This window comes from Neodiprion lecontei, chromosome 4, assembly GCF_021901455.1.
Source record: "Neodiprion lecontei isolate iyNeoLeco1 chromosome 4, iyNeoLeco1.1, whole genome shotgun sequence".
Taxonomy (NCBI): Eukaryota; Metazoa; Arthropoda; class Insecta; order Hymenoptera; family Diprionidae; genus Neodiprion; species Neodiprion lecontei.
Genome location: NC_060263.1, coordinates 23,566,187 through 23,591,986, shown reverse-complemented (window position 1 = coordinate 23,591,986; position 25,800 = coordinate 23,566,187). Strand labels below are relative to the sequence as shown.

The 25,800-nt window shown below is 36.3% G+C and overlaps 5 protein-coding genes across 9 annotated transcripts; 3 read left to right on the top strand and 2 right to left on the bottom strand.

Annotated features, from left to right (window-relative positions):
* Positions 1–186: 186 nt before the first annotated feature.
* Positions 187–8,033, bottom strand: LOC107221887 (PC4 and SFRS1-interacting protein). 3 transcript variants are annotated; one of them, XM_046736908.1, is made up of 13 exons: positions 7,542–8,033; positions 6,046–6,116; positions 5,721–5,881; positions 5,343–5,548; positions 4,699–4,906; positions 4,469–4,582; positions 3,994–4,339; positions 3,616–3,790; positions 3,470–3,523; positions 2,980–3,045; positions 2,721–2,853; positions 2,190–2,346; positions 187–1,957 (listed from the first exon to the last, which is right to left on the bottom strand). In XM_046736908.1, the coding sequence occupies exons 1-12, from the start codon at positions 7,620–7,622 to the stop codon at positions 2,237–2,239; spliced, it is 1,725 nt and encodes a 574-aa protein (XP_046592864.1). In that variant the 5' UTR covers positions 7,623–8,033; the 3' UTR covers positions 187–1,957; positions 2,190–2,236. The 3 variants fall into 3 exon arrangements, with proteins under 3 accessions (XP_046592864.1, XP_015516541.1, XP_015516540.1); XM_015661055.2 differs by having other exon boundaries at positions 187–1,904; XM_015661054.2 differs by having other exon boundaries at positions 187–2,346.
* A 117-nt stretch (positions 8,034–8,150) lies between these two features.
* On the top strand, positions 8,151–13,054 carry LOC107221868 (mediator of RNA polymerase II transcription subunit 30). The gene is made up of 5 exons (XM_015661024.2): positions 8,151–8,400; positions 8,830–8,978; positions 9,425–9,832; positions 10,093–10,349; positions 10,530–13,054. Exons 2-5 carry the CDS (start codon positions 8,864–8,866, stop codon positions 10,626–10,628), a joined length of 879 nt encoding a protein of 292 aa, XP_015516510.1. The 5' UTR covers positions 8,151–8,400; positions 8,830–8,863; the 3' UTR covers positions 10,629–13,054.
* LOC107221869 (gem-associated protein 7) lies at positions 12,109–13,874 on the bottom strand. The gene is made up of 2 exons (XM_015661025.2): positions 13,587–13,874; positions 12,109–12,663 (listed from the first exon to the last, which is right to left on the bottom strand). The coding sequence occupies exons 1-2, from the start codon at positions 13,717–13,719 to the stop codon at positions 12,476–12,478; spliced, it is 321 nt and encodes a 106-aa protein (XP_015516511.1). The 5' UTR covers positions 13,720–13,874; the 3' UTR covers positions 12,109–12,475.
* Positions 13,875–13,957: 83 nt separating this feature from the next.
* Positions 13,958–17,887, top strand: LOC107221870. 2 transcript variants are annotated; one of them, XM_046736909.1, is made up of 4 exons: positions 13,958–14,140; positions 14,720–14,828; positions 15,110–15,816; positions 17,040–17,887. In XM_046736909.1, exons 2-4 carry the CDS (start codon positions 14,777–14,779, stop codon positions 17,538–17,540), a joined length of 1,260 nt encoding a protein of 419 aa, XP_046592865.1. In that variant the 5' UTR covers positions 13,958–14,140; positions 14,720–14,776; the 3' UTR covers positions 17,541–17,887. The 2 variants fall into 2 exon arrangements, with proteins under 2 accessions (XP_046592865.1, XP_015516513.2); XM_015661027.2 differs by lacking the exon at positions 13,958–14,140 and having other exon boundaries at positions 14,152–14,828.
* A 1,348-nt stretch (positions 17,888–19,235) lies between these two features.
* On the top strand, positions 19,236–25,800 carry LOC107221902 (mucin-5AC). 2 transcript variants are annotated; one of them, XM_015661073.2, is made up of 3 exons: positions 19,236–19,521; positions 20,748–23,366; positions 23,489–25,800. In XM_015661073.2, the coding sequence occupies exons 1-3, from the start codon at positions 19,422–19,424 to the stop codon at positions 25,579–25,581; spliced, it is 4,812 nt and encodes a 1,603-aa protein (XP_015516559.2). In that variant the 5' UTR covers positions 19,236–19,421; the 3' UTR covers positions 25,582–25,800. The 2 variants fall into 2 exon arrangements, with proteins under 2 accessions (XP_015516559.2, XP_046592863.1); XM_046736907.1 differs by lacking the exon at positions 19,236–19,521 and adding an exon at positions 19,877–19,937.

Below are 25,800 nucleotides of genomic sequence, written 5' to 3'. Positions count from 1 at the left end.
ATTGTACAGCAACAATCCAAATTCAGCACCATCGGTTGCCATTAAAATCAGTCTAATTTAGCACCGAAAATTTTAAACAAGCAATAACTTGAGATGTTTTTCAGCGTATGCACATACATTTACAGGTATAATATTTGGGAGTGGAATGTGTAAAGAGTACATGTTCAATTAAAAGCCAATAGAATGTTATTTTAAACATTTTTTATTCAAAATATGATTACAATTGAAATAAGCACTTCAAAATGAGATATTTGAAATGGTCTCCTTACTTCAACCTTCGCTGTAAAATTATCAATTTTTTTCCCTTACATTACTGCAAACGTTAAACTATGTCTACCATACTCAAAGATATAACTAACTAAATTGTAACGTTATTAAATGAAGAACATTCTCACAGGGATGAATAAAGAGCGATGTAATAATGTATACATATTGTCAATGTGCTCTAAAGGCTTGTTAGATATATCCTTTGACGATCCAATTTTTTTTTTTAATCTTTGTCAAAAACTAGGTGGCAATAAGTGCATCCTCATATTTCGTTATTGTTGTGCTTATTTTAAAGATACACATGTTAGTGTCAATACCCATTCGAGTAATGTCATAACACTTCAACGAAAACTCTGACAGATAAATAGTAAATCGTGAAGTTTGCGGGACAACAATCAGATTTGGGATATTTTATTTCGTTTGGTCAAAGTACCGTTGCCTGATATGTAATTATTCAGGCTATACAGTTCATTAAGAACAATTGAAGAAACCGTTATACCATGTTACTATCGACTCTTTCTTCCTTGTATTTCTTTACAAACTAAAGTATCTTGTCAATAAGGAATATTCAATGAGGAGATACAGTAAGCATGGCATCTTTACCAAAAAAACGCATTCAATTCTGCTAATAATGAAGTAAAATGTAATTAATTAGGAAACATGATCATGAGATATGTACTGCATTGTTTGAAGTTAGTAATCTAACTTCTAGCTGCTTGACAAAAATAATGCAAATCAAAAATGTAACTTTCAAAAAATGACCATGAATTTATGTTTGCATTAAACTTGTGAACTTGGAGTCTTCGCGTCATGAAATAACACACTTATGACACAAAAGCGTAAGAGAACATGATTAACAGCCCAGAATGATAAAAAAATTCGATATCAATACCATACATATCTAGAGAACGTTTGTTGTTACAAAAAACCTAATTAATTTCTGCAAATTTTTTATACTTGGTTGCTATTATTATTTAGATAGAAGTGTATTTATAAGTCGATTCAATAATACATCAGATAACTGAACCTGTGAAATATTTCATGTATTGAGGTGTGAATGGCAAAACGCGAAGAATAAATACTAACAGTGCTTTTAGAATAAGAAACCGCTGGCTTAAAGGGTTAAATTAAGTAAGGTTTTGATTTCTGAACACGAGAATCAACTAGTGCAATAAACGAATTACATATGCCATAAAAATACTCTGTTTGCATAGTTCGATTAAGTTTATCGCATGTCAACTGTTCATAGAATACAAACGTACGTGACCACTACTCACAGTCAAGCACGTAATTTTATATTTACAAACTTACAATCTTATTTACTTTAATTCCTAATAATTGTGTAACAAATTGAATTAAAAGAGTTGACAATAGATATTGTTGAGAACTGAGAAATGACAACTGTGTATACATGTATGCGTTACAAAAAAGTATTTTCTTTGGCAGCGTCCAAAGTTGTACGAACTTCAATAAAGAATCTTCAATATATCAGGGAAAGGAAAGAGATGAATTGAGAAAAGAGAAATTTTAATAGAATAATCTAACGATATTATAATGAAAGGCATTGTCTTCCTGGTTCATCCATGTGTAGCACAACCAGTCAACTTTACTTAAATCACATGTTGCTTCTCATAAACCTGTTACAAAGCCGAGGAATATCGTATTTAACATTGTGTAATACTTGAATGACCTGCTAAAGCAACAATGCAAAAGCACAAAATCATATTAGTAAAAACATATAATGCTGTAGGAAATGAAATAACGAATTTCGTGCTTCAATTTTTACTAATACACATTTTTACATGATGTGCTTCGACGGTAAAAAAAATAATCATAAAAGTGCAACAAAATTTGGTTATTTGAAATGTTTCTTCGCCTCTGATGGGTAAAAATATGATAAGCAACATGAAGTCTGTGCATACCGTATCTGATGTGATTTGGTTTCATACTCCACAGAGATAAGACTTGTCTAAGGTTCTGAACCTCCTGCTTCCTCACCTAGACCAGTTTCATTTATACTTTCTGTTTGATCACTGGCACCATCTCGTAAAGAGTCTAGAGGAAAGGCTCTTTCTGTAACTGGAAAATGAACAGCACATCTGAACGTAATCACAAATAAATACAAAGTAAAGTTTGAAGAACAAACAGTATTCTTAACAGATCAGAAAAACAGTTGACAACCACAGTGTGTATATTTTCTTACAAATCATAAAACGAGAGTAAATTACAATGAATGTCCTACAGCAATTTTTGAATAAACATAAAATTATGCCTTGCTTCCAACAGCACCTTTAATTGGTGCTCCATTTATAAAGCTTTGATTGTAGAAAACAGTTGGGTTTTTTCTAGATCTAGATACTGAATGGGAACTTATTTCAAGTTTAGCTGTAAAGTTTGAATGAAACATAAAACTATTGAACTGAATACATGTGTACAAGTAATGTATCACTCACCAGGATGCGAAGGGTCAGCCATGAGGGAAAACATTGTTTCCTCAGGCATATCTTTTGTCAATTCTTTGAAATGAATGACCTGATCAGAAAATGATTGCCAAAACGTTTGCCCTCCTGATATGGTAAACATAGCCTGTGGAGAAAATGTACGCATGTAGTAATAAAGTATTTGCTTCAAAACAGGTTACTGCGCCGCTGACGCACAGGAAATGTAGCTTTATTTTTGTGCTACGTGCAGATAAAATGATGTTGCGCTAACCTTAAATTTGTTATATATATGTTCAGCCTTTTGCTTAATCTGTTCCGCTTTTTGTTTGAAAACAGCCTGAAATGAAAAAAATATTTTACATTCTCAATTTTACACGAAAAGTAGAGTTTTGTACGAGCTTTATTCAATTGAGGAAAGAGCCAAATATGAATGCAAATCAAAGCATTTTCGTTTGGGAAAATTCTCGAGAACCTTCAATAAAACATTGTTTCAAGTCAAGATACAGTGAATTCGAAGTAGATAAGTGACGCAGCAGTACTAGACCATCAAGCTAGAAAAACGAAAAATCCTAATCGTGAAATTCGTAGAGAATTTGTTTACAAACAAAATTAGATAAGAGAATAAATTAGTTTCGTGAAATTAAACCTGGAAGACTTCAGTCACTGTTATCAAACTTTTATTCCATCATTATTTCATTATTTGATATGATTTTTTAGACAGCATGTCCATTGTATTTTATGAAAAATATTGAAATGCTTACTGCTTCTTCCTCGGTCAATTTCCACTCAGCTAGGTTTCCAATATATCTCCGCAACTGAAATACAGAAATATATGAAAAGATGAGATTTAAATATATTTTCCAGATATAAATTTTTATTTTTACCTATGGTAAATGATGAATCTTACCCTTCTGACAGTCTCAACAATATGCGGGTGTTTTTTAAGCATAAGGGGATCAATTGGGAGTGCAAGCATGTCATCCATAGCGTGTAAACATTTGTCAGCATCTGCTTTGTCCAAGGCAAGGTTTGACTTGATTTGTGCATCCAATTGCAATAGCTGTGACTCTATGCGCAGCCACCTATCAAAAACATGTTACCATAAAATATCATCCATTTTTTTATAACTGATAAATGCTCGTCTAGAAAATTCTCGAAGTGATCTCAATTTACTGGATCATGTTAATCAAATTTCTGTACCAATTTTACGTTACTCATGAGGCTCAAGGCATAAGAATATAACTTGGTGAAATTGACTACTTTCAAAAACTGAAAAGTCTCTTACCTTAGTTTATATTTTTTGTGATGTAAAACGTTGTCTTTGGACGTTTTTGTATCATCACCAGAAGCATGTACATTAAAATCCAAGGAGTTCTTTACTTGCTCTGGTAAAATTGCACCGCTCTCCAGTTGTGCTTTTAATTTCATTGCACTTGTCGCAGTCTCCCAATCCCATTGTGTTCGTGCATTTTCATTTTCAAAGGATTTGGGCCTGTCCACATCTAGTTTAATGCCAACATATTCCCCGGCAAAAGTGCGAGCCAACAAAAAGCGACCCTGTGTATCTGCAGACTTGGTTGTGGAAAAGGACTCGCCATCAGTTTCCATTTCATTCGTTTCATCAATTTTCTCTGCAGAAAGTAGTTTAGATAAATCTCATAGATGCAAATTTTTTATTTTTTTTTTGGTATCACTAAATTGCATTAATAGGGGTCATTAAAGAACTGGCCAATATAACGAAAATAACTTTTTATACTAACTTTCTGCTGCACTGATTTTATTAGCTTTATTAGAGTCTCTAGGTGGAGATACTTCTTTGACACTAGTATCCTCAAGTTTACCTTTTCCCAATACTCTAGGACTTGCGGAATTATCTGAAATGAATAGAAAAATTTTATCTATTTCAAATTTGATGGAATTAACGATAAATAAATAACGCAGGAATAGAAAGAAGCACTTTTATAAGAGTAGAAAAATGTGAGACAATTACCATATTTTTCAGTATCCTTGTCGGAACTGGAGAAATCGGCAAAACGTTTGGGCTTAATTTTCCTACCACTGCGACTGACAACTTCTTTGCTAGGCATATCGTCATCTTGACCGACAAGCAAGCTTTCATGCTTATTAGGTGTTTCCCCAGCAATAAGAGACGTAGCCTTGGTACGTCCACCACGTTTTTTTTTCACTTCTGGCGTGGCCTGTTTGATATCAATAGCTATTTATAGCATACATGGAGTAAACAGTAATTTTGTCTTTGCATACTTATCAACACGAAAAAATAACAGCAAATGAGCTTTGCATGGAGTTTTTATCCCTCGCATTTCTATTATCTTATAAAATATGGATTTTCTTTAATGTACGGAATTATCGCATGTATCTTTCATGCTTGAAAAAAATACATCGGCAGTTCCTGATTTATTCTTGGGATCCATATTGCAACATCGTATTTCTCAATATTATGTGCACAAATTTACGGATTCTCCCTAATTGATAATCTATTAAGAAGTATTACTACTTAGTAGAAGAAACAACATACACTCAAGCATAGTTCTATATGAAAATAATATTGTACATAGTACTTGGCACGAACTACCTGCACAAGTTATCTTAATAATTAGGATTGAAATATCTTACTTGATTACTGGAAGGTGTAGATGAATTTGTGTTAGACGCAGCTGGGGTTGACGATGCTTTCCGTTTAACAGTCTTTTTTTTTTCACCCTCATCGATTACTAAGGCACCACCCTCTGCATCACTATCCGGTGCATTATCAGATGCACTCACTGTTAACAACTGTTCTGTAGAATTGCCATCTTCTAATGAGTCGGTTGTCTGCTTGTCTGAAAGAAAAGATGATCAACACACATGCACACGGTCCATTTTCAAAAAAACTTTTAATTCGGCTAGAATTTCAAAGTAATAATGGCTTTATTTACAACACATTGTTCATTTACAATTTTTACACACATTGATACATATGTGACTGACGGTATTGTGTGAAAAAAATTCTACCTTTAGGTTCAGGGCCTTTATCGATGTGAGTATTTCCATCACTTTCAAGTTCATCTTCAAGTTCCTGCAAACCCTCGTGAAAGAACTTCCGTTTCAGAGGCTTGCCAAATTTGGCCTTGTTGTCCGCATAGGCGAACAATTCCTCAACTTTGCACACAGCTCTGTCATGATTAAAGAGATTGTATTGTTTACGATAATCAAGGCTTTGTAGGAATAATTTGAAAATCAATCAATCAGATAAAAATTTGTGATTTCTTTGATTGATTCATTTCTAGAATAAAATACAGCATTTTTGGTATATATAAAATTTAACAACAACACTTACGTTTCACCTGTTCCATAAAAGTAAACATTATACTTTGCATTCTTTGTATTGGCATCAGTGACACTTTCGACCTATGAGAATAAAGAATAACATCATTAGATCAGTAACTAGAATAGCGTTGAGGTATGAATCATCCATTACTGGAAAGCGAACATTGAATTCCATTACAATTTGCCAAGTTGATATGATTTTAATATTACAGTAACAGTTCAAACCTAAAAATGAGATGTAAATATTTGCACAAGTGTATCACCTTAGTTAAAAATATTGATTGTGGAGACAAAGTCGCTTTCGCAGTTTGAAACTAAATATGCTTGAACATCTTAAAAAATGCTTACTAGTAATTTGGTTTTACTATTGTTGTAAGACGATGTTTAGAAATATAATTAATTCGAAATGAAAATTTATAAGATGACTGAGTCTCTAATCAAATGCAATTTAAGTTAATGCTGTTGTCATAAGATACAAATTGTCCAATTAATGCAAAACCTTGGACTTGGTAAATGAGAATTACAAAAAAATGTAATTTGGCATAAGACAGCTCCAAAGCGGTATTTCAAATACAGCTGAAGCTAGTAGGCAGAGATAACATCTAAACACACTACAGATGTGTTAGATTATTCAAACAAGCCGTTGTGCAATTCATTTTTTGCTGCGAAACATGAGCAATAGAATATTAGCATGCGTCCAATAAATTCTGAACTTAAGAAGACTATTATATTAGATTGAAGCTAATGGAAATATGATTTTTAATAATAAGCCAGTCACAGAAGCGCAAATAATATTCCTTTAGTCACAATTTTCATAAAGTAAGTATTTTTGGTCCCAGCAATACCATAGTAACAGTAACTTCACCTTGATTCGGTGCTGAAATTGATAGGGAGCATAGCATGAAGGAAGTGAAATGCTTAATACTGAATCATAACAAGGGAGAATCGGACATAAACAAAAAATGACATATGGTATCGGTCTGAAAGACGTATGCTCGATTGGTAACAGATGTAAGGTACAGGCACTAATTCGAATGAGTTTTTTTGATTAGACTAAAGATAGTTGACATCATTGTTACGAATGTTGGAAATATGGCGGCTGGTTAAATCGTTCCACCTCCACAAGGACTGATGATGTGCATGTGTGTTACCGTGGTAATAAAGTACATAACTTTTCCAAGGGAATAAGTTGCGCTCTTAAGATAATAGTAATATGCTGACTCTGTGCGACATCAGCTAACCTATGTTGAAGAAAATAATGGCGGTCTTTTTGTACATCTGATAGGTATAAAATGTTGATAGTGCAGGTGATTAATAAAGTTGTATGTAATTGTAGTTGTGTATTTCAACACTGGAATTCGGACGCGCATTGAGGCTTGACGATTAGCGTGATGTCGACGCGGTTTAATATCAGACACATTGGCATGGCGAGAAATGAAATGAGGGTAGAATATATTTAGTTAAAATAATAATTACGTAAGACGCTAAGTTCAAAAACAAACTTACTTTGGCTGGCCATGGTGGGTAACCTCGAACTTTCGCAAACACTTTGTCGCCAGCAATAAATTTCCTTTGCAGCTTAACCATGTTGTGAATATATTACCGAACGAATCCAAGCTGCTTATAATTCATTCAATGTAAACACGAGCAGTCACACCGTGCTAATGTACGAAGAACATATCTTCGTTTTGCGGTACAAGCACTTCTTTTCACCTCATCAAAAACCTGATACTAAAAACAGTATAGAAACACACACACAACGCAATGCGCGGCTCTGCGGCTTCTTGGTGTTGCGTATTTGCGTCACTTGCGCGTGCTGAGTGGCACTCGCGGCCCGCCGAATTTTTTGATTGATTAACTTCGAAATACAATATTTTAGCAATGTTTCAAGGTCTGAGCATCACCACAACCGTACACCGTACATGGATGTAAACATGAATATCGGTAAAATCCAAATATGTCTTCTACAAGTCGTGGTAAACAAAACGTTCGCAACCTCGTCTTGTATCCAAGCTCGATGGGGGACGTAGCGGATGGTCACGTGACTTTCGACCGCTGCTGTCGTTCCATGGTTAAAAACAAGGGGGCAGTGCTGGCGGTTTATGAACTCGAATGGTCGTTGCATGGAGACTAGACTCACTGATATAAGACAAAACTCCGTACTCCTTCGGATGGCAAAGGTAGGACACATTCCGATCGGAAATTTTAAAAATCTAAACACAGTTTACAAAGTTGAACGCGAGGTTCCAGAATCTGTAAAAAAAAGTGAAAAACGAGTCCTTTGCCACTGGAGTTTCAAAGTGATGTTAGGCTGTACAGTGTAAAGACATCACGAAGTAACAACACAAACAACCCGTCTAATCAGGTAATTTCAACACTCAAAGAATGCGACCGCTTCACGAAGCGTTACTTTCATCTTAGGTTGGCCAGTGATACAATTATTTTGATCTATTTATTCGCTTCATCACTTTTGTTATGACATGGCTCATTTTGTCGCATGTCGTTTTTCTGTAATTATATAATGTTTCTTTTCTTTAACAACAATTTCTTCCTGCGATTAATTAATATACATAACCTCGAAACATATGCAGAACTTTCAGCAGTTACAATAATGCTTCTTGAAGTTCTATTTGTATCGTTGGGTATTCTATAATTTTTCCTGTCGTGTACAAGTAAAACAAACCATTCACAAAAGAGTTTCATTCCAACAGTTCCCTCGAAATTGTGTCTTCTTTGTAGCGAATATTTGCTCAAAATGTAATGTCTCAAAGCTCTGTTTTTGTTTGTCCCTCAGGTAACATATACATTCGTTACCGCTAAAACCAAAAATGGCTGGACAACAGCACCCGTTTCCTTCCGGCTTTCCATCTGCCCAACAAGCTGCCATGCGGACTCAATTTGGCAGTGGACAAATGGTACCTGGACTTATGGGCGCACAGCAAGGTGAGTAAACCAAACTAATTGATTTATCAATGTGAAAAAAATCACCAGAAACAGTAATCTTCACAAGAAAAGGCTGTATGTTCATAAGTCAGAATGAACACATTTGATTTTAATTATCAGCCAAAACAAATTTGTGTTGAAAATTTCAAAAGAGATATTGAGGTATAATCAGACATAGGTATATTAAATGATATTTTAATTATGGATAAAGTGCCATTTCATAAACATTGTTTTATTTTAAAAAATATACATATCCATCTACAATTCGAATCAAAGTGAATACTTGTTACCATGATCGCGGCAGCATTTCTAACAATTCCTCATTTGGATTTTCAATACAGAAATTTTCTCATGGGTTGGTGAACTAAAGCTTCTGCTTAATCGTACCTAAACTAAATTTCAAAAGATGTCCTGTTTCATCAATCTGATTGTTTTGTTCATTTCAGGAATGGTAAGTCCACAACAGTTTGGAGTGGGTGTAGGAGTCGGCGTCGGTGTTGGGGGTGTTAATTCTAACACTATGGGCATACCTAGCGCACAAGTTTTAGCTCAACAACAGCAGCAACAGTCAGTTGCAATGCAACAGCAAATGCAGCAGATGCAACAGCAGCAGCTGCAGTTACAACAGCAGCAGCAAGCTGCTCTTGCACAACAAAATAATCAGGGTGGAGGGAGCCAAGCTACTACTCCCCAGACTCCTGTACCACCTACACAACCCCCAGCTCAACAACAACAGCAAAACAAAGAATTTAATACTGCTAGTTTGTGCAGGTTTGGACAGGAGACTGTGCAAGACATTGTCAGTCGCACTCTCGAAGTTTTCCAGACACTGAAAGTTATACAGCCACCTAATGGTAAGCGAAACTACATTTTTTTTAAGTCAATTAAATACTTTTTGGAATGTGGATGTACAGGAAGATAGAATAATTTCATCTCTTCATTACCTATAACCATGTTTTTGTATAGAAAAGCCTCGTAAAAAAATTTCCAACCAATTACTACTCAAATAATCAAGTAATTCTTATTGCATATATTTCTTGTTCAAGCAAACTTTTACTTCATCTATTCTGTTATTATATATTTATTATTTGATTATTAATTGTTTTATCTACAGGTACAGCACAGGGAGCAACTATTTCTAATGATAAGAAATCAAAGGTGCAAGAGCAATTACGAATGTTGAAATTGCTGTTTAAACGTTTACGGTTGATCTATGAAAAATGCAACGAAAACTGTCAGATACCAGGTATGGAGTACACCCATATTGAGAGTTTGATTCCATTGAAAGAAGAGTGGGACATGAAGTCGGATGAAAAGAAAACATCTGAATCTTATCGCTTGGCTTGTGAAGAGAGCAAAGATATTATGGAGGTTTGTGTAATTTCTATTATCATTTTTAAGATTGGATGAAAGTCACTCTGCCAAGAGTCCTAACCGATGAGTGGAATCGCAGAAATTAGGAATCATAAGGTTCTGTTTTGAAAAATTCTTCGAATGAAACTTTATTCTTGGATGTTTTTTCGGTAATATCACTAATATCGTTTATTATAGCAAGTGGTGCTGAAGAACCGACACCTGAAGGAGATAATAGATCACCTAAGACGGATAATTTCTGAGATAAACACAATGTTAACGATGCGACGTTCCTAGTATGTGATGAAAGATTAATGTCTTAAGTGTATATTTCGATTTTCACAATCTCATATTAAAAAAAAAAAATGCGTTTATCGGCAATCCGTAAAAAATTGTGTTATGCAAAAGGATTTGACAAATAATGCAAAATTTGTTGTGTTATATGCAATTCAAATGCGCTTAAGGTTTTTTCCGAAACCGAATTACTCATTTGGAAATAATACTACGTTAAAAGTGTTTGTTTTAACTAGACGGAAAAAAGATTGTTGAAACATCTATCAAAATGCTCGAAAAATGTGAATCGAGTTGGCTGACTTCAAAATTTTCTGTGATGTAAATCAATATGATTTTTTGAGCAACTCGACCGCAGAGAGTACGGAGGCCAATGAATTTTATCGTAATTTTATCAAAATGTTCGAAGGATTCTCGCAACACCATTGTGTTCCTGATCCGTTAGAAGGGTTTAAATGTTCGACAAACTGATAGTGAGAGTGAAGACTTTTTTGGCAGAAAATGTCGAACATCAATTTACGAGTTTGAATTAATTAATTTATAGTGAATTCAGTCATGTTATGTCAGAAGTGTATTTTTTTTTCAAATTTCAATAAGGCAATACAATAATAGGAATACAGGTTGTTTCTATTGTTGACTATTAAATAATTACACAATTGAGTGAACATTATGTGATTATCAGAGGTTACTGCTATCATAAAATTATATCACATTACAAAGACGCTTAAAAAATATATTAAAAACTACCTCATCCTAGTTGAATATCTTGAAAGTGAAGATAATAATAATTAAATTACATAATATAAAATTAAGTAACTTACTATTACAATTGCTATATTTACTTCTGACTTCCCATCCATGCAGCGAGCTCCTCTGCGGAGTCCATTTGGCAGTCAGAAAATGGTGTGTGGGCTCGTGAGTGCATAGGAGGGTGAGGGTCATAAAAAATGAAATTACCATAAACAAATAAACTATTTACGGGAAGTAAACCCCACTAAAGTGATTTTTTTTTTGATGTTTCTGTATTTCGTTAATTCAACTTACATACTTGCTCAATTATTACTGGAATGTAAACCCACAACAGTTTATATAATTTCAATAGTCGCTTCGTGGTCAAACTTTGATTTTTTATTTATTAAATTTGTAGCCAAAACTAGGATTCATGCAAGAACTTCCAATTTTGGCAATAAAGAAATAAATAGGGTAACACCTTTAATATCTCTGATTTTTCGGGAATATTCTTTTGTTTTAATCAATTTAAGTAGTCAAAAATACGAGTGTGAATCGATCTCAGATGTTGACCAGCCATTGTTCTAAAAATCGGTCTTTGAACGTCGAGAAACTGATATTTTTACTATTCATTGGTTATTTTAATATTATCATAAAAATAATCGAATTATGCTACAAATTAAATGCCTTTAATTGTAATCTGAATCTTATCATTAGGCATGTGAGGAAAGTAATGAATTTTCTTACGTTTTTTTTCATTATGATAATCAGTGTGAAAAACGTCTAGTCATGAATATTAGTATAAATGACGGTCCGTGTCGAAAAATTGTTTGAATGAAATCCCACCCCTGAGAATTTTTACTGTTTTTTACTTATATCAATAATGATTCTGAAGTTCAAAAAATCATGTTGATGAACGTCAAATGTAAAGGAGATACTGTATCATGATTATCATTAAAGGTGGATAATCTATCAGGTGCATATAATTGCAGTGATGTGACATTTCTAATGTGCAATTGTTTATTTATACATTCAAGCTTTCTTAGTAACTAAGTTATTTTTTCCTATAAGTAGAACTCTTATTTGGTCTTTTTTTGTTTCCAGCATTTATTTGAGAATATTGTTCATGATTGAGTTGTTATTCCATTAATTTCAATGCAAATGACGTCTGTTGCTCTCAAAATAGCTTCAGGCACTTTGCCCAAAGGAGTTTCCAGGTTCCTGGCAAATATCTCCAAGCAATCGACATCGCATCCGCGAAATTCTGCGTCGACTTTTGTATTTTCGTACATGTGGAATGTCGCGTGTTTACCTGTGACAAACAAATTTTCGAATACTTATATTTGCTGAGAAAATTTAATGGCGAAATTTCAGTTTACCAAAGTGTTACTTTTTTGTTAAAAGGTTCTTATTAAATTTTCAAAGCTTTTGCGGAATTAGAGATAACTACATGTATGATTTGTAGCCTGTAGACTATACTGAAAGTTGCATGGCAAATAGCCAAGCAGCATTTCAGCCAGAGAGCTCGTCTGTTTTCGTTGATAAATTGTTTTCTTTAGTGTAGAATATTCAAGTAACATTTATTCGAAATATATTTTAGTAGGGCAATTAGTTTTCTAGGCAAAAATAGCTTTTCAAAATCTAAAGGCATGATACAGGTTTTCTCCGAAAATGTATGCAATTATAAAATTTTCTTGTCTCTAGATTGTTCGAATATTGTAGTTATAATTTTTTTCCCTAGCTATAACATGTATTTCCAACACGTACGAATATAAACGTTAATTTGAGACTGAAAGCTTAACAACGTTCTACGGTGTTACTTCTGATTGAATTATTGACATTGTGATCTGCAGAACATTTGATATTCCGCGCGTTGTATTTTCCAATCATCCAAAAATGTAAAACAAAAGACGGTAAAACAAATGACAGCGTCATTTTACATCGGAATTCGGAACACACATTGCGCGTAGCCATGAAAGTTACGGTATCACTGCAAGCGTGCAATTCACGATGTTTGTAACAATTCGGAGTCCAAGATAAACATTTTTTATTTATCTGCACGCGTATGAAAACCTACAGAAGCTTTCAATGGTGCGAATCCATAAGAATCCATAAGTGCATCGATCAGAACACGTGGGTGAAAGTTGCGAGGTGAACGTCGAGTCGAACGGTGGCAACCATTACTCTCCGCCAAAATATATTTTTTTGAATTTGTAAAATTTGAACAATACTCACCAATAACTCCAGTCATAACCCGCAGGAATCGTTCGCGCAGAAAAGCCCGCGCCTCTTGCTTATCCGGTGTTGAAAACTCGTATTCGAGTTCGTTTTCGGGAAGATTCGTCTCTTCGTTGTTTTCGGTCATCATAGAACTTCGAATACGTAATATAACGAGCAATGCTGTTCTCTCTTTATTTAAATACGACCTATCAAAGCTTCATATTATGTATACTTCGGCGGTCTTCACGTCCCGCTGCCAAGCTTCGTTATTATCTACGAAACGAATCAGCTGATGATGGCAGCACCACGCATGCGTGAAGCGCGCACAGCTGCTCGCGCTCGATTATGAACTTCTTCAGGCAACGGAGCGGGCGGCGTTGGCTTGACATACCTATAAGATATTCCGTGCAGCAGTACTACGGACGAGGCTGAGACGAGCCGATAGGATGTAAACGTAAAATGCAGGGTACCTTGAAGTGGGGAGTCTTGCCCCTATGCTCAAACTCTTAGAATAAACACCGGTAGCATCCGCCGGCGCTTCGTATCAAAGATCGGGTGTAAAGCTAGAGGTATAATCGATCCGCCAGCCGTTATTCTATTTATTTTTTCACCTATAACTCGGGTATCGTAAATGTTATTGGAATTCCGTTATTTCTGTTTATACGGAACAAAGAAATATTTTATAACTCAGGTTTTTCTCTCTGTTGAATTTTATCGTTAGATAGTTTTACTCACTTAGAGAGGTCGAGATTTAAGTCAGGCAAGTTTTCAGCATGGTGATATACTTTTATCGATTTCAGTTTATCGACGTTGGTTAATCACCTACGAATACACGACTTGGATTAGAATTTAAATTACAGAAATTTTCGTTTTGAAAATTTTCATGTTCTACAATTCAAAATAACTCAGGATCTGATACATACCCATGTACTCGTATAATTTTCTGACGTTATTAGCTTTTCTTTGTATCGGAAAGTAATAATCAGGCGATAGAAACAATTACTAAAAAACTCGTAAACCTCATTCACGAATAGCAAACCTTTGTCTTGAAGATATAATTGTATATATTCACGGTTATCGTGAAATTCATGCGCATATACTTTCTCTAAAAATGAGGGTGCCTGGTGCCCGCATGATTGAAAATGTAGTGTAGAATGACTGGTTAAGTCTCCGTACTTTCATCAACCGCGAGTCATTCTGTCGCGATGTTCGCAGCCACAATCTTCGTGTTAATTGTCTTCAGTCTTTGCGAAAATGGTGCGTATCACGTGTTCTATTTTAGAATTTTACATCTTGATTTTATTACGACAACTTTTGTGTTATTGTTGCGTTGTTTCCCAAGTTTCCAATAATGATAATTATAGAAAAAAGTACATTCGTTTTATGAAATGAGTTTCAGCAGAAATAGGTTTCGGGATTTCGTAATCTTCAGATCAAAAGCGTCCGTTTTGCACAAATACTTTCTGATTACTAGGCCTTTTTCAAAAACTGAACTTGCTTCTATAGAATGAAATTTTGTAATATTTCACATTTTTCAGAAGTGCAATGCTCGACAATTCGACGTCAAGTTTTCAGCAGGGAAACACAAAACTTGACGAAACCCACGAAGCATGTAACATTTTTGAAAAGGATCGACAACGCGGTAATTCAGAATCCTCTCGAAGTCTCTGCACTTCTCGATAGTCAAAGAGAAATTAATTTAAGCGGTGAAAGAGAGGTCAAAGAAGCAGATCGAGTTACGATTTCTAAAGGGAAGAATCGGCTAACGAAAAACGACGCCAAGCGTCGCAAGCCAAAGTTTCTTGGATCTCTGACATTCGCAAAGCTGTTGAACGGCGCGATTGCGCTGCATTATCTCACTCCGGGATATTTCACCACCTTGTACGAGCCGCAATCTTACTTTCCGTATCTCTATCCCGTTCCATACCCCGTCCCGGGCATCGGTTCAAACTTTTTTCCGAATTTCCTGAGCGGAATTCCGACTAAGCCACCTACCGACCGAATCGTCACATCGGTGCCTCTTTCCAAGCCTGTACCTCAACAGATTTCCAACCTTAGTGCCCCGGTAGAACTCCAGGTCGTTGATACTACTTTAGATAATGACAAAGTGACAACCGAAAAGGAAGATGATGCTGCTTCAGATCTTCAGGAACAAGCTGTGGACGACGCTGAGAAAGAAATTTCGGAAGCACAGGCTACTCAGGTGGACTTGAAACGGGCTGTTCCATCGGATGTGAAGGACGAAGTGAGTTTTTATTTTATGTATCATTTGATAATTCATATGTGAGAATATTCATACGCCCTTTCATCATTCCGTTACAACTGCGTAAAATGTGCAAATTCGGAACACTTATCAGCTGTTCAGAGACAGTTTAAAGAAAACAAACATTTTTTGATTCAATATTTTATGACATCGTTGAAAGAATTGAGAACCAAGCAAATAGTGAAAATGGGGTCAGTGAAAATTTTATAACAGTGCAAAACTGCATGTCTTCTGTAGCCCAGATCCAAAGTAACATCAGGTGGAAGTGATTTATAATTTTACTAATTTACTGTCCATTAGCTAGTTCGATTGATTAGAATTCCATCTTACTTTATCCGATTAAATGTATTGCGGATTAGTTTGGAAGACGATGGTCAATTTTCTGACGGATAGTAGAGTAGGTGGCGGTTTCTGTATCCAGTAGTAATGAATTCCTGCTGACAATTTTCCGAATGATTGCGTAACCACTTCACCCAAATCGATCGACAATCATCCTCAAATATCGTTGGCAGCCATTACTCTACATCACTTCATGGACGGGGGGCTATTGTAAAAATTCTTACGTGTCCATCAATTTGCTAATTTGTTTGGACGTTAGAATCTGGTTTTCACAGTAAGTATAACTTAAATTTAACATACGGAGGAAATACAGATTCATAAATCACGTTGTATTGTCCGTTACCCAAAATTGTAGCTGTACTAATATATTGTAAATAGTGTACTGAATTATTAAAAATTTTGGGTTTCTGAAACAGATCTTAATTTGTCGATTATCCCCAATTTGTAGTGTCAATACTTATTTAAAGTCGTATGAATCATAAGTCTGCCATAAAATGAATCGATTTAAATTTTCAACCTAGTCACTCATCGATTCAATCAATTCAACGGCAATAATCTCTTTAAGAAGCTGTCATAATACGAGCAAAGAAATTTTTCAAAATAAACCGTTTTTGACGGCGACATTTGAATGTTAGTATAAGCAAAATGTGGAAGTATTAAAGTAGAATAATTCCGTTCAAAAATGATTTATGTGTTTCTTCGGTTCATGTGGTGTAAATTTTTTTCCTCGAAAATAACAAGCAACTCCTGTTACCCAACGGATATTTAAAACACCAACTTCCGCAAGTATTTGTTTTCCAGCTTTGTGCAATTGTGCGGCGTATGAACTTCTGTGCGATGAAACATTGTTTCAATAAATTTCACAGCTGGATACGGATCCCATCGTCGATTCGGTGATCAACGATGGACCAGAATTGGAGAAATTGTCATTGACTAGGAAAACGTCAACTCCAACTCCAACTTCGACGTCGACGACGGTTTCCACAACCGATGTTCCAACGAATACCACAACGGTACCAAACGTCACGTTGTCAACGACGTCAGCAGGAAACGGTACCGAATTGTCGCCGTTTTATGGTTATTACGGAGGCATGCCTCAGGACTTGGAGCATCTGCTGTTTACCACCGAAAACCCCCAGCAGAGATACCTCGACGATTATAACCCGGAGAAGTTTGCCCTGCCTTTTCAGAGACCAGCGATTTTTAATCCCTACCCGAACGCCGAGGCGTATCCGAGTCCTTTTGCAAATTCGTTTTCACCCAGGGAACGATTCCCCGAATTCCTGAACACCGTCGAGGCCGACCGCTACTTTTACGATTCTCAAAATAAACCGAATTTCGATGGGTTTAGACCGATCTTGAAATAAAGTAATGTTTTTTTTTCCACTTCATTAAAGTACGAGGGTATTGTTTTCGACATTTTAATTTATGAATCGAATCGCCGGGAGTAAACGGAAAATCAATTTTTTCCTTTCAAACTTACGTAATCGATTTTTTCTTACTTTTAATTTATAGTTCAATAACGTTATTCATTTATGTACCTAGCATATGTTATGAAATTTGTTTACTTTATTATTTAGATGATTAATGCTCATGAATTATATTTATTAATACGTCAATACAATTTTAGTGGTCTTAGGTATAATCATAATTCTGAACATACGGTGCTGGAAATCTTCTACAGATCCATATCAATTTTTGCACAAAATAAAGAAAACGTATAAATACAAATCAAGAAACGTTTAGATTTTGGAAAAACCATTTGCCCATATGTTCCTATATTTCCTTGAGTAGTTCAAACAAGAAAAAATCTAATTGTTGAAGTCTTACTTCTGAGGAATCCTAATTTATCGGAAAATAATGAGGCCAGAAAATGCGACAATCGTCAGTGGCAACGATAAAAGGTGTACGTCACAAACCAGCAGTATTTCTCAAAATTTAACTGAAAATACGGAATGGTGTCAGGGCTTAATGAATCCGATTCCTTTATTCGCGAAACTGCAGTTGAAACAAAAGCTGAGTCTTCGCCCAAGTTCGTAAAGTACCTAAACAGCATTTAGTCATAGCTTGGGATACCTGCTCGGTTGAAATTATTATCACTATACATTTCCGGTTAGATGGTCCCTGTGCGATATTCTAGTTTTTACATGAAAGTCACATAAATTTTCCACTCATGTACTGTGTATTCATAACGTAATGAATTTCAATGTTTACGATAAAATCGTAATCTGCACACACTGCTCAAAGAAGGGCTTACGATTAAATGCATGTGTACGGAAAATACTTATCTTCGTATAAATCGTATATAGTTACTCATTTTATGGTCAGAACTTGCTTTACGATCAGACTCTTTATGGCTTTTTAACGTAGCCATTGATAATGTTTAATCTGAAATATTTACGGTATTCCATCCTCTGAAGAAATAATTTGTGATCTCCTCTCTCGAATTCGGAACCGCTTTGCAACGCATTAAAAAACTTTGTAGATAAACAGGTGTAGGTTTGGTTTGTGGATTTTTTCGAAAATTCGGACTAGTATAGTTGCATTTTCTGTTGATCGATATGCAGTTATCGAAGTTTATTCTCAGCTTGTATAAGTGAAATTTTCATACCAGCATACACCATGAAAAATCGCCTCACTGTTATGTATGGACAAAAGGCCTGACATAACACTGTCTTGTAGAAGTCAGCGTGAAATTTTAAAAAGAGTCTTCATTTTCTCACAACATCTACAAATTAATAATTATTATCAAGCCCAAAATAGAACTTGATGATTAAAATTGTACCTTTGCTCATAAAAATAGTCCGTCTGCTTCTCCACCATCAGCAAGTGTTTCAAAAGTACGGCCTTTAGAGTCGCTACAGGCATTTTCAATATTTTCGTATCTTCTGTAAAGCTCTCGTTACCATCGTGTATGTCTGCGCGCGTGTGTTTCACAGACTCGAGTAAACAGTAATCTCTACCATTTCTGAGACCTTACCTGTGTCCTCTTGTTCTACCTAATCGAAAGGGCGATGAGAATGACGCAGCCATAAGATTGGGATTTAAAGTGGGATTAGTGCCGGCCGTTGCCCATGGGATACTTCAACCCAGTAAACAAACGGAGTTTTAAGTACCCGCGCTCACGGTGAATATCGGTATTTATTTCCAGTTTTACCAGTCGCCGATTCGGTGTCCAGTGAGACGAACTCGAGTTCAAGAAGTGCCTGTCACAAAAAGTGCACGTATCATTAACGTATTTTCGACGCATGATCAAAGATTTTTGGTGCTTCATCATGAGCTTGCGGAATGTTTGTACTTTTCTCTGCGTGGTGCTCAGTGTTTACGCACTGCCATTGCCTCACAGGAGTAAGTTAAATTTATTCAATATAAATCCATTTCCACGTCAACAGTTTGGATACTATGTTTTTTGTCAAGCACAGATTGCGATAGTCTCGTGAAAATCTTTCGTGCAGTACGCCACATGTGCTTCAGGGTCAAACAAATTTAGCACTGTTTGTATTTATATCAATATACCACGTGTCGATATATATCTTTTGTAATAATGACGTACGGGTAATAATTTTTGTATATTCAGCCAGAATTTGAAATATAATCCACCTTTTTTGCCCGCCGTCTTTCGTCCTTCTCTGGTTACATACCTATATATATTTATATATAACATGTATATACATATATGAGTGTGTCTGTGTGTGTGACAAGTGTTTCGTTCAAATCTGACGTGAGAACAATCATGTTGACTCAATTCAATAGGTACAAAGCGAGTAAGTAGTATAATATTATGTATCGAATTTTAGTATAGATTTCATAGGTTTTCAATAGTTATTTACGAGGCTCAGCAATCACAAATACAAAATAAAATGGGAAAATACAAAAATATATCGTGTTTTGAGTTTTTACTTTACTTAAATAATGTATGTCTTCCGGTAAATCTGACAGTTAAAATCAATGAAATCATTGTATTATACTGATTGCTAATCGACTACGACCTTACGAAGCCTGTTTCGTGATCAAATCTCATTGTGATTGCGATATATATCTATTATGTATTATTTCCTTTGACATACAACTGATTATAATTCCAGAAAATAAATACCAAGACAAACTAAGTCCAGCTATTAGCTGCTAATTGTAGATATTTTTTTACAGTAAGGAATAATGTATGATATGATTTTTTTAATCCAAATTCTACAATAATTTTTTTCTGAAAATGTCAGTGTTTGTTCGCCATAGCACGTAGTTTATCTTATTCGAGATTCTCGTAACAAAGAGCTGGAGACACAAACTTGAAACATTTAATTGTTATCTATTGATAGTATAAATTAGTGCCTAAATGAACTGATGATGAATATAACTATTATACAATATTGAATAGAATGATCGGATGAATTTACGTATCGAAGTTTAGTCTTTGTATTTTTTTGTAAGTCTTATAGAATAAGAAGCGATTTTTTAAAATCATATTTAGAGTATTAAATACTGAATCCCAATGAGTAAATTCCCTTACATAACGTTACAACAATTATTCATCGTTCAGGGTCAATATTGCTTTCTGACCGGAAATAATTTTGCAGAATTTGATCCACCAAGTACCAGCCAGGAAGTCCAGGATTTCTACAGATTGCGCTTTTCTTCTTACCGTCCACTTCGCGTCCCAGTTCCAGGATCTTCAGAGGTGCCTTATGGTCTCCAAAGCTCGACCAACGAGCAGCAGAGTCCTTTACCATTGGTCATTGATCTTGGTCAAGATATGAACAAATCCCACCGAAAAAGTATTCCAAAAATTCAGCCGGGCATATATGGATTCGGGAACCCAATTTGGCTGTACAAAAAAGGTATACTGATTGACCGCAATTTCAGAGTTATCGCTAGCGCAGCAATGGAAAGGCTCAAGCAGGTTTTTCTGCGACAGCAGGCATTGATAGACAAAATGCATAGTATCGAATGGCGAAATAAATTCGGAAAAATACCTTTTCACACCATGAACGAAGATCACGTTATCGTCAAGAAGCCTGGAGCGCATTTTGACGTTATTTTCCCGCCGAATACCGAGGCGCCGTCAAGTTTTTCATCGGTGGATCCAGTCGTTCGACCGGTAACAATACAAAATCCGGGTACATCCGGGCTTCACCAGGCTTCGGAAATTCTCACGACGTTTTCGATTAATCGGCCAACGACTGTGGAAACTCCGGAAGTGGGTCAGGCTGTAAAGATTTTTGATTCTCTGGAGAATTACGGAGTTACAAAACCTCGGCTACCTTCCTATGATTCGGTTTTAATTGACTCACTGACCTCAACAGTGAAACCAACGGAATCTATCCTCGAGAATCTAATTTTTGATGCAAGTACGACAGAACCGCCATTCACGGAATTCAGCGGTGCTACCGTAGAAACTGAAACTGGTTTTGAAACCGTGAGTTTGACTGGAATTGGCGATGAACAAACCGTTGACGTTGAAGCAGCTACTCACAATGGTGAGATTGTATTTTCTACTATTCCAAGTAAAACGACATCGAAAACAGAAGTGACTTCGTTAGAGCCATTGCAGCACTCACAGATAACTATCGAATCTGGAATCAAGCCTGAATCTATACCAAGTTCGGTAATCGACGTGGAATCAATAGTTGAAAAAAGTGGTCCAATTCTTACGTCTGTGGTTATAGATCCGACCCCCAGCATCACAGCTGAAGAATTTACGACCTCGATTTTCGGTGCAGAAGCAACCTCTCAAATACCTTCGACCTCCGACCTCAATTCCGTGATAGATACTGTCTCGGTGACAGAAGAAACTCTTTTTGAATCGCCAGTATCAGAAACGACTGTTGAAGAATACGGAACAGGTGTTGCGTTTATAAATGTACATTCGACTAATCAGGAAGTAGAATCCAAAACTGTCGATTCGGCCGTTGACGGTACGATAAAGGACTCGAAACCAAAAACAGGCATTGATTCGAAATTTTTGGTTCCTAAACTTCCAAACCAAACGATTATCGGTTTAGATGAAATACATTCAACGACTGAAACACACTTTGATCTTTTACCGACTGAGGTGGAAATAACCGACGAGACCGCATCGACGTTCTCTTCCGTTACTCCAATTAAACCGTTCTCACCTTTGGATGATGTGACTATAGGTGGAGTGACATCCTTTGACAATTCCAGAAATTACGCAGAAACGAGTACAAACGTCGTTTCGGCGTATCCAGATTTTATAGGTTCAACAGAGGTGTCTATTAATTTAAATGACACCGCATATGGCTCGAACGCATTCTTCGGAACATCGACACAAGACGCAAAAATAACTGCAGACATTGCATCATCGTCATCATATGGAGTTCCACCTGAAACAGGCATCAATTGGAATCGAGAAGCATCGATCATGGATACGGTTTTTCACAGGACGATAACCGAAGGAGAACACACTACGGAAACTGTTCCAATGTTGCCTGATACAACCAAACCTTTCGGTGAAACATTTTCAAGTCCTCGTACACTTTTTGAGACTTCGACGAACAATACTGAAACGACTACAATCGCTCACTGGACATTTCCACCTTCCACATTTTCCACCGAGGCAACAGCAGATTTGAGACATATGTCTTTAACTGAAGTAACACCCTATCAGAGTTTGGAAACTGAAGCAGATACAACTACAGAGATGGTTTCATCGATCCCTGAAACTACCTTAACAACGACAATTGTTATTTTGGAAGAAAGAAATGTAAATGAGGAGGTGCGTTTCAGCGATTTGAAGTATGACTTAGAAGCAATAACAAATATTATTTCAACGACACCGGCTCCAACTCAACCAACCGAGACAATTGTCGATTCAAATGAAATATCTTCAAATGCTGATGTATCCGTCCAAACTTCAACAAGTAGAGCAAAAGTGATTGAGGAAACTGTTTCAAAATCCCCAACTTCTACCGTTCGACCAGCAACAACCATGACTTATGATAAAATGTTTGTAATTACGAATATGCCATTCAAAACTTTGAACACCAGCGAGCAGATGTCTACAGCAGAAGTTGTTTCGATATATCAGCCTGTAATATTAACGGAGATGACTACAAATTTGGACGGTACATTCACCTTCGCTGGGATACCTGTCAATAGTTCAACAAATGACGCAAAAATAACCATGGATGCTCCAGTTGAGAAAGACGCGACTTTGAATGCATTGTCAACTATTGGTAGGTCCACTTATTCTTTGATGTTTGATGATATACAAAATATGCTGGTCATAATTTTTTATAACATAGAAATTTCTCAGATCACTGTTAATAAGTTCTAATTGAAATTTAAATCCTTATAGGTCCAGTTAAGCCAGAATCTCCTGAAGTTAGTCGGACACTTTCATCTGCGATATCTGAGCAACCCATGACGGGGAACGAGCACTTCTCAAACATTGATGCAAACAATATCAGGTTGACTGGTAATGAAAAATGGACCACGGAAATAGTGTTAACATCAGTTCCTGCCATTCCATTGGATGCGGATGATGTATCCAATTCTGAGAACGGTGTCGGAGATGACGAGGACAGTGATTATTCAGTGAGACATCAGGAGTACAGTAGCTATGTAACAGTATATCCTTATACAACATCCATTAGCTCTACAAATATTGGAGAACAATTAACGGAAATCGCTTTCACCGCACCTACTGATATTATTCTGGAGACAACTAATGTACCCACTATTGACGATGGTACTGGAATTGGAGTTGAAGACTCAGAATATTCCGTGGAGAACCAAAAAATTAGAACAACACCATTTATTACTGACGCAGCCTTCACCAGTTATACCAGTCATGAGGATTCGACTAAAGAAATAAAATCAATATTACCTATCAATAGCGTACTCGATATTGAAGTCGAACAGAATCATTCAAAAAACCAAGACGCCAGCAGTTACGCACTTGCGTCTATTGAACCAGGCTCTAACAGCTTGACGAATAATGAGGAAACAATCATGGACATAGCTTTAACCGATATCTTAACAGAGGCATTTGATGTTCCTAGCTCTGAAGACGGCGTAAATGTTGAAAACAAGAGTGTATACACTATCGATGGTCAAGACAATACTGACCGCGCAGTTGCAACTACTAATCTAACATCCATCGGTTTCACAAGTGATGAAAAAACGAATACGGAAACCGTCTTTACATCACCCGCTGATATTTTAACCGAGACGGACGATTCACTCGACTCTAAAGCCGACGACAAACTTAAAAAGGGTAACGAATATCCTGTAGAGAGACAAAACAATAGAGACTATGTAACTGAAAATACTAAAACAGACTCCATGATCGGTTCAACAAGTTACGAAAACACGATGACGGAAATCATTTCTACTGATACTCCATTCGAGACAAATAATGCGTCCACTCTCGGAAAAGGTTTCGAACTCGAACAAGATTCCGGATATCTTTCCACGAATGAAGAAAATAACGGCTATGCGACAGTAATTACTGATGTAACTCCCATCGGTCCAACAGCTTATGGAGAAGCTTTAACTGCAACGATTTTAACGACACCTGCTGATCTTGTACTCGAGACAACCAAGGTACTTATTTCTGAGGACGATACTAAAGTTGAAGAAGACTTTGGACAAGTGATTGAGAACCGCGACGAAAGCTACCATGCAACTGCATCACCTGGGTATAGAAGAACAATTTCGGAAATCGGTTCGGCAGTAACAATAGATGATATGCCTGGTTCTGTGGCCAATGTGGAAGTTGAGCCGAGATTCGGATACCTTGTAAAGGACCCAGGCAACAGTGACTATTCAGAATACCAAACAAATTCTAATTTGGATTTGGAACCGCCACGATCTGTGTATAATGAGATTGTTATCGCTGACCAAAAGACTTTACTGAGCTTGATACCGCTTGTCATCGAGGAATTACGACAAAATAATTTAAACGCGAAAACGAAAGACGAATTGAGTGAAATTTTTGGAGATCTTTGGCCCCTTATGGTGAATGAGTCAAATCGCAGGTCGTGGGAGTTCATGAATCATCAGTTGGCGATGATTCTTTTCGAAGCTGACCAACATACGATAGTTGATGCAGGATCTCAGCAGTACAAGGGCACAAATTCCTTTAGCAATAATGCAAAAAACGAGTTCCACCGATTTTCAGATAGTCGAATAAATCACGAACAAGGTACACACTTTAATAATCTGCATGATCTCGAGGGTGAGAACATGAATCCATTTCTTCAAGTCGAACATCAACAGCCAAGACGCGCCAAAAAGGATGCTGCAATGGATCTGGAATTGAAGGGAGAAGTAGCACCACAGACCGGTTACATGGAATCGGATCCTGTCATTGACGCTGATATTCGAAAGTTTTTCGTTAATGACAAAGATAAAAGTTCTGGCATCAGAGAAGTACCCAAGGCTTAGTTAACACTTGGAGCTTGAAACCAAGGTGTGCTGAATTTTTTACCCAAACGAGTCGGAGCCCACAGCACTTTTGCTATAGCCCGCATATTTATCCTTGACGCAGGAAATGTATTTTCGTAGGAATATAAAAACTTTTTTACAATGTGAGATGAAGGCTTTAAAATATTTTATTGAACGTAGGTTGTGGTGAAAAACTTCTAACGTCATTCGTGTGTAGAG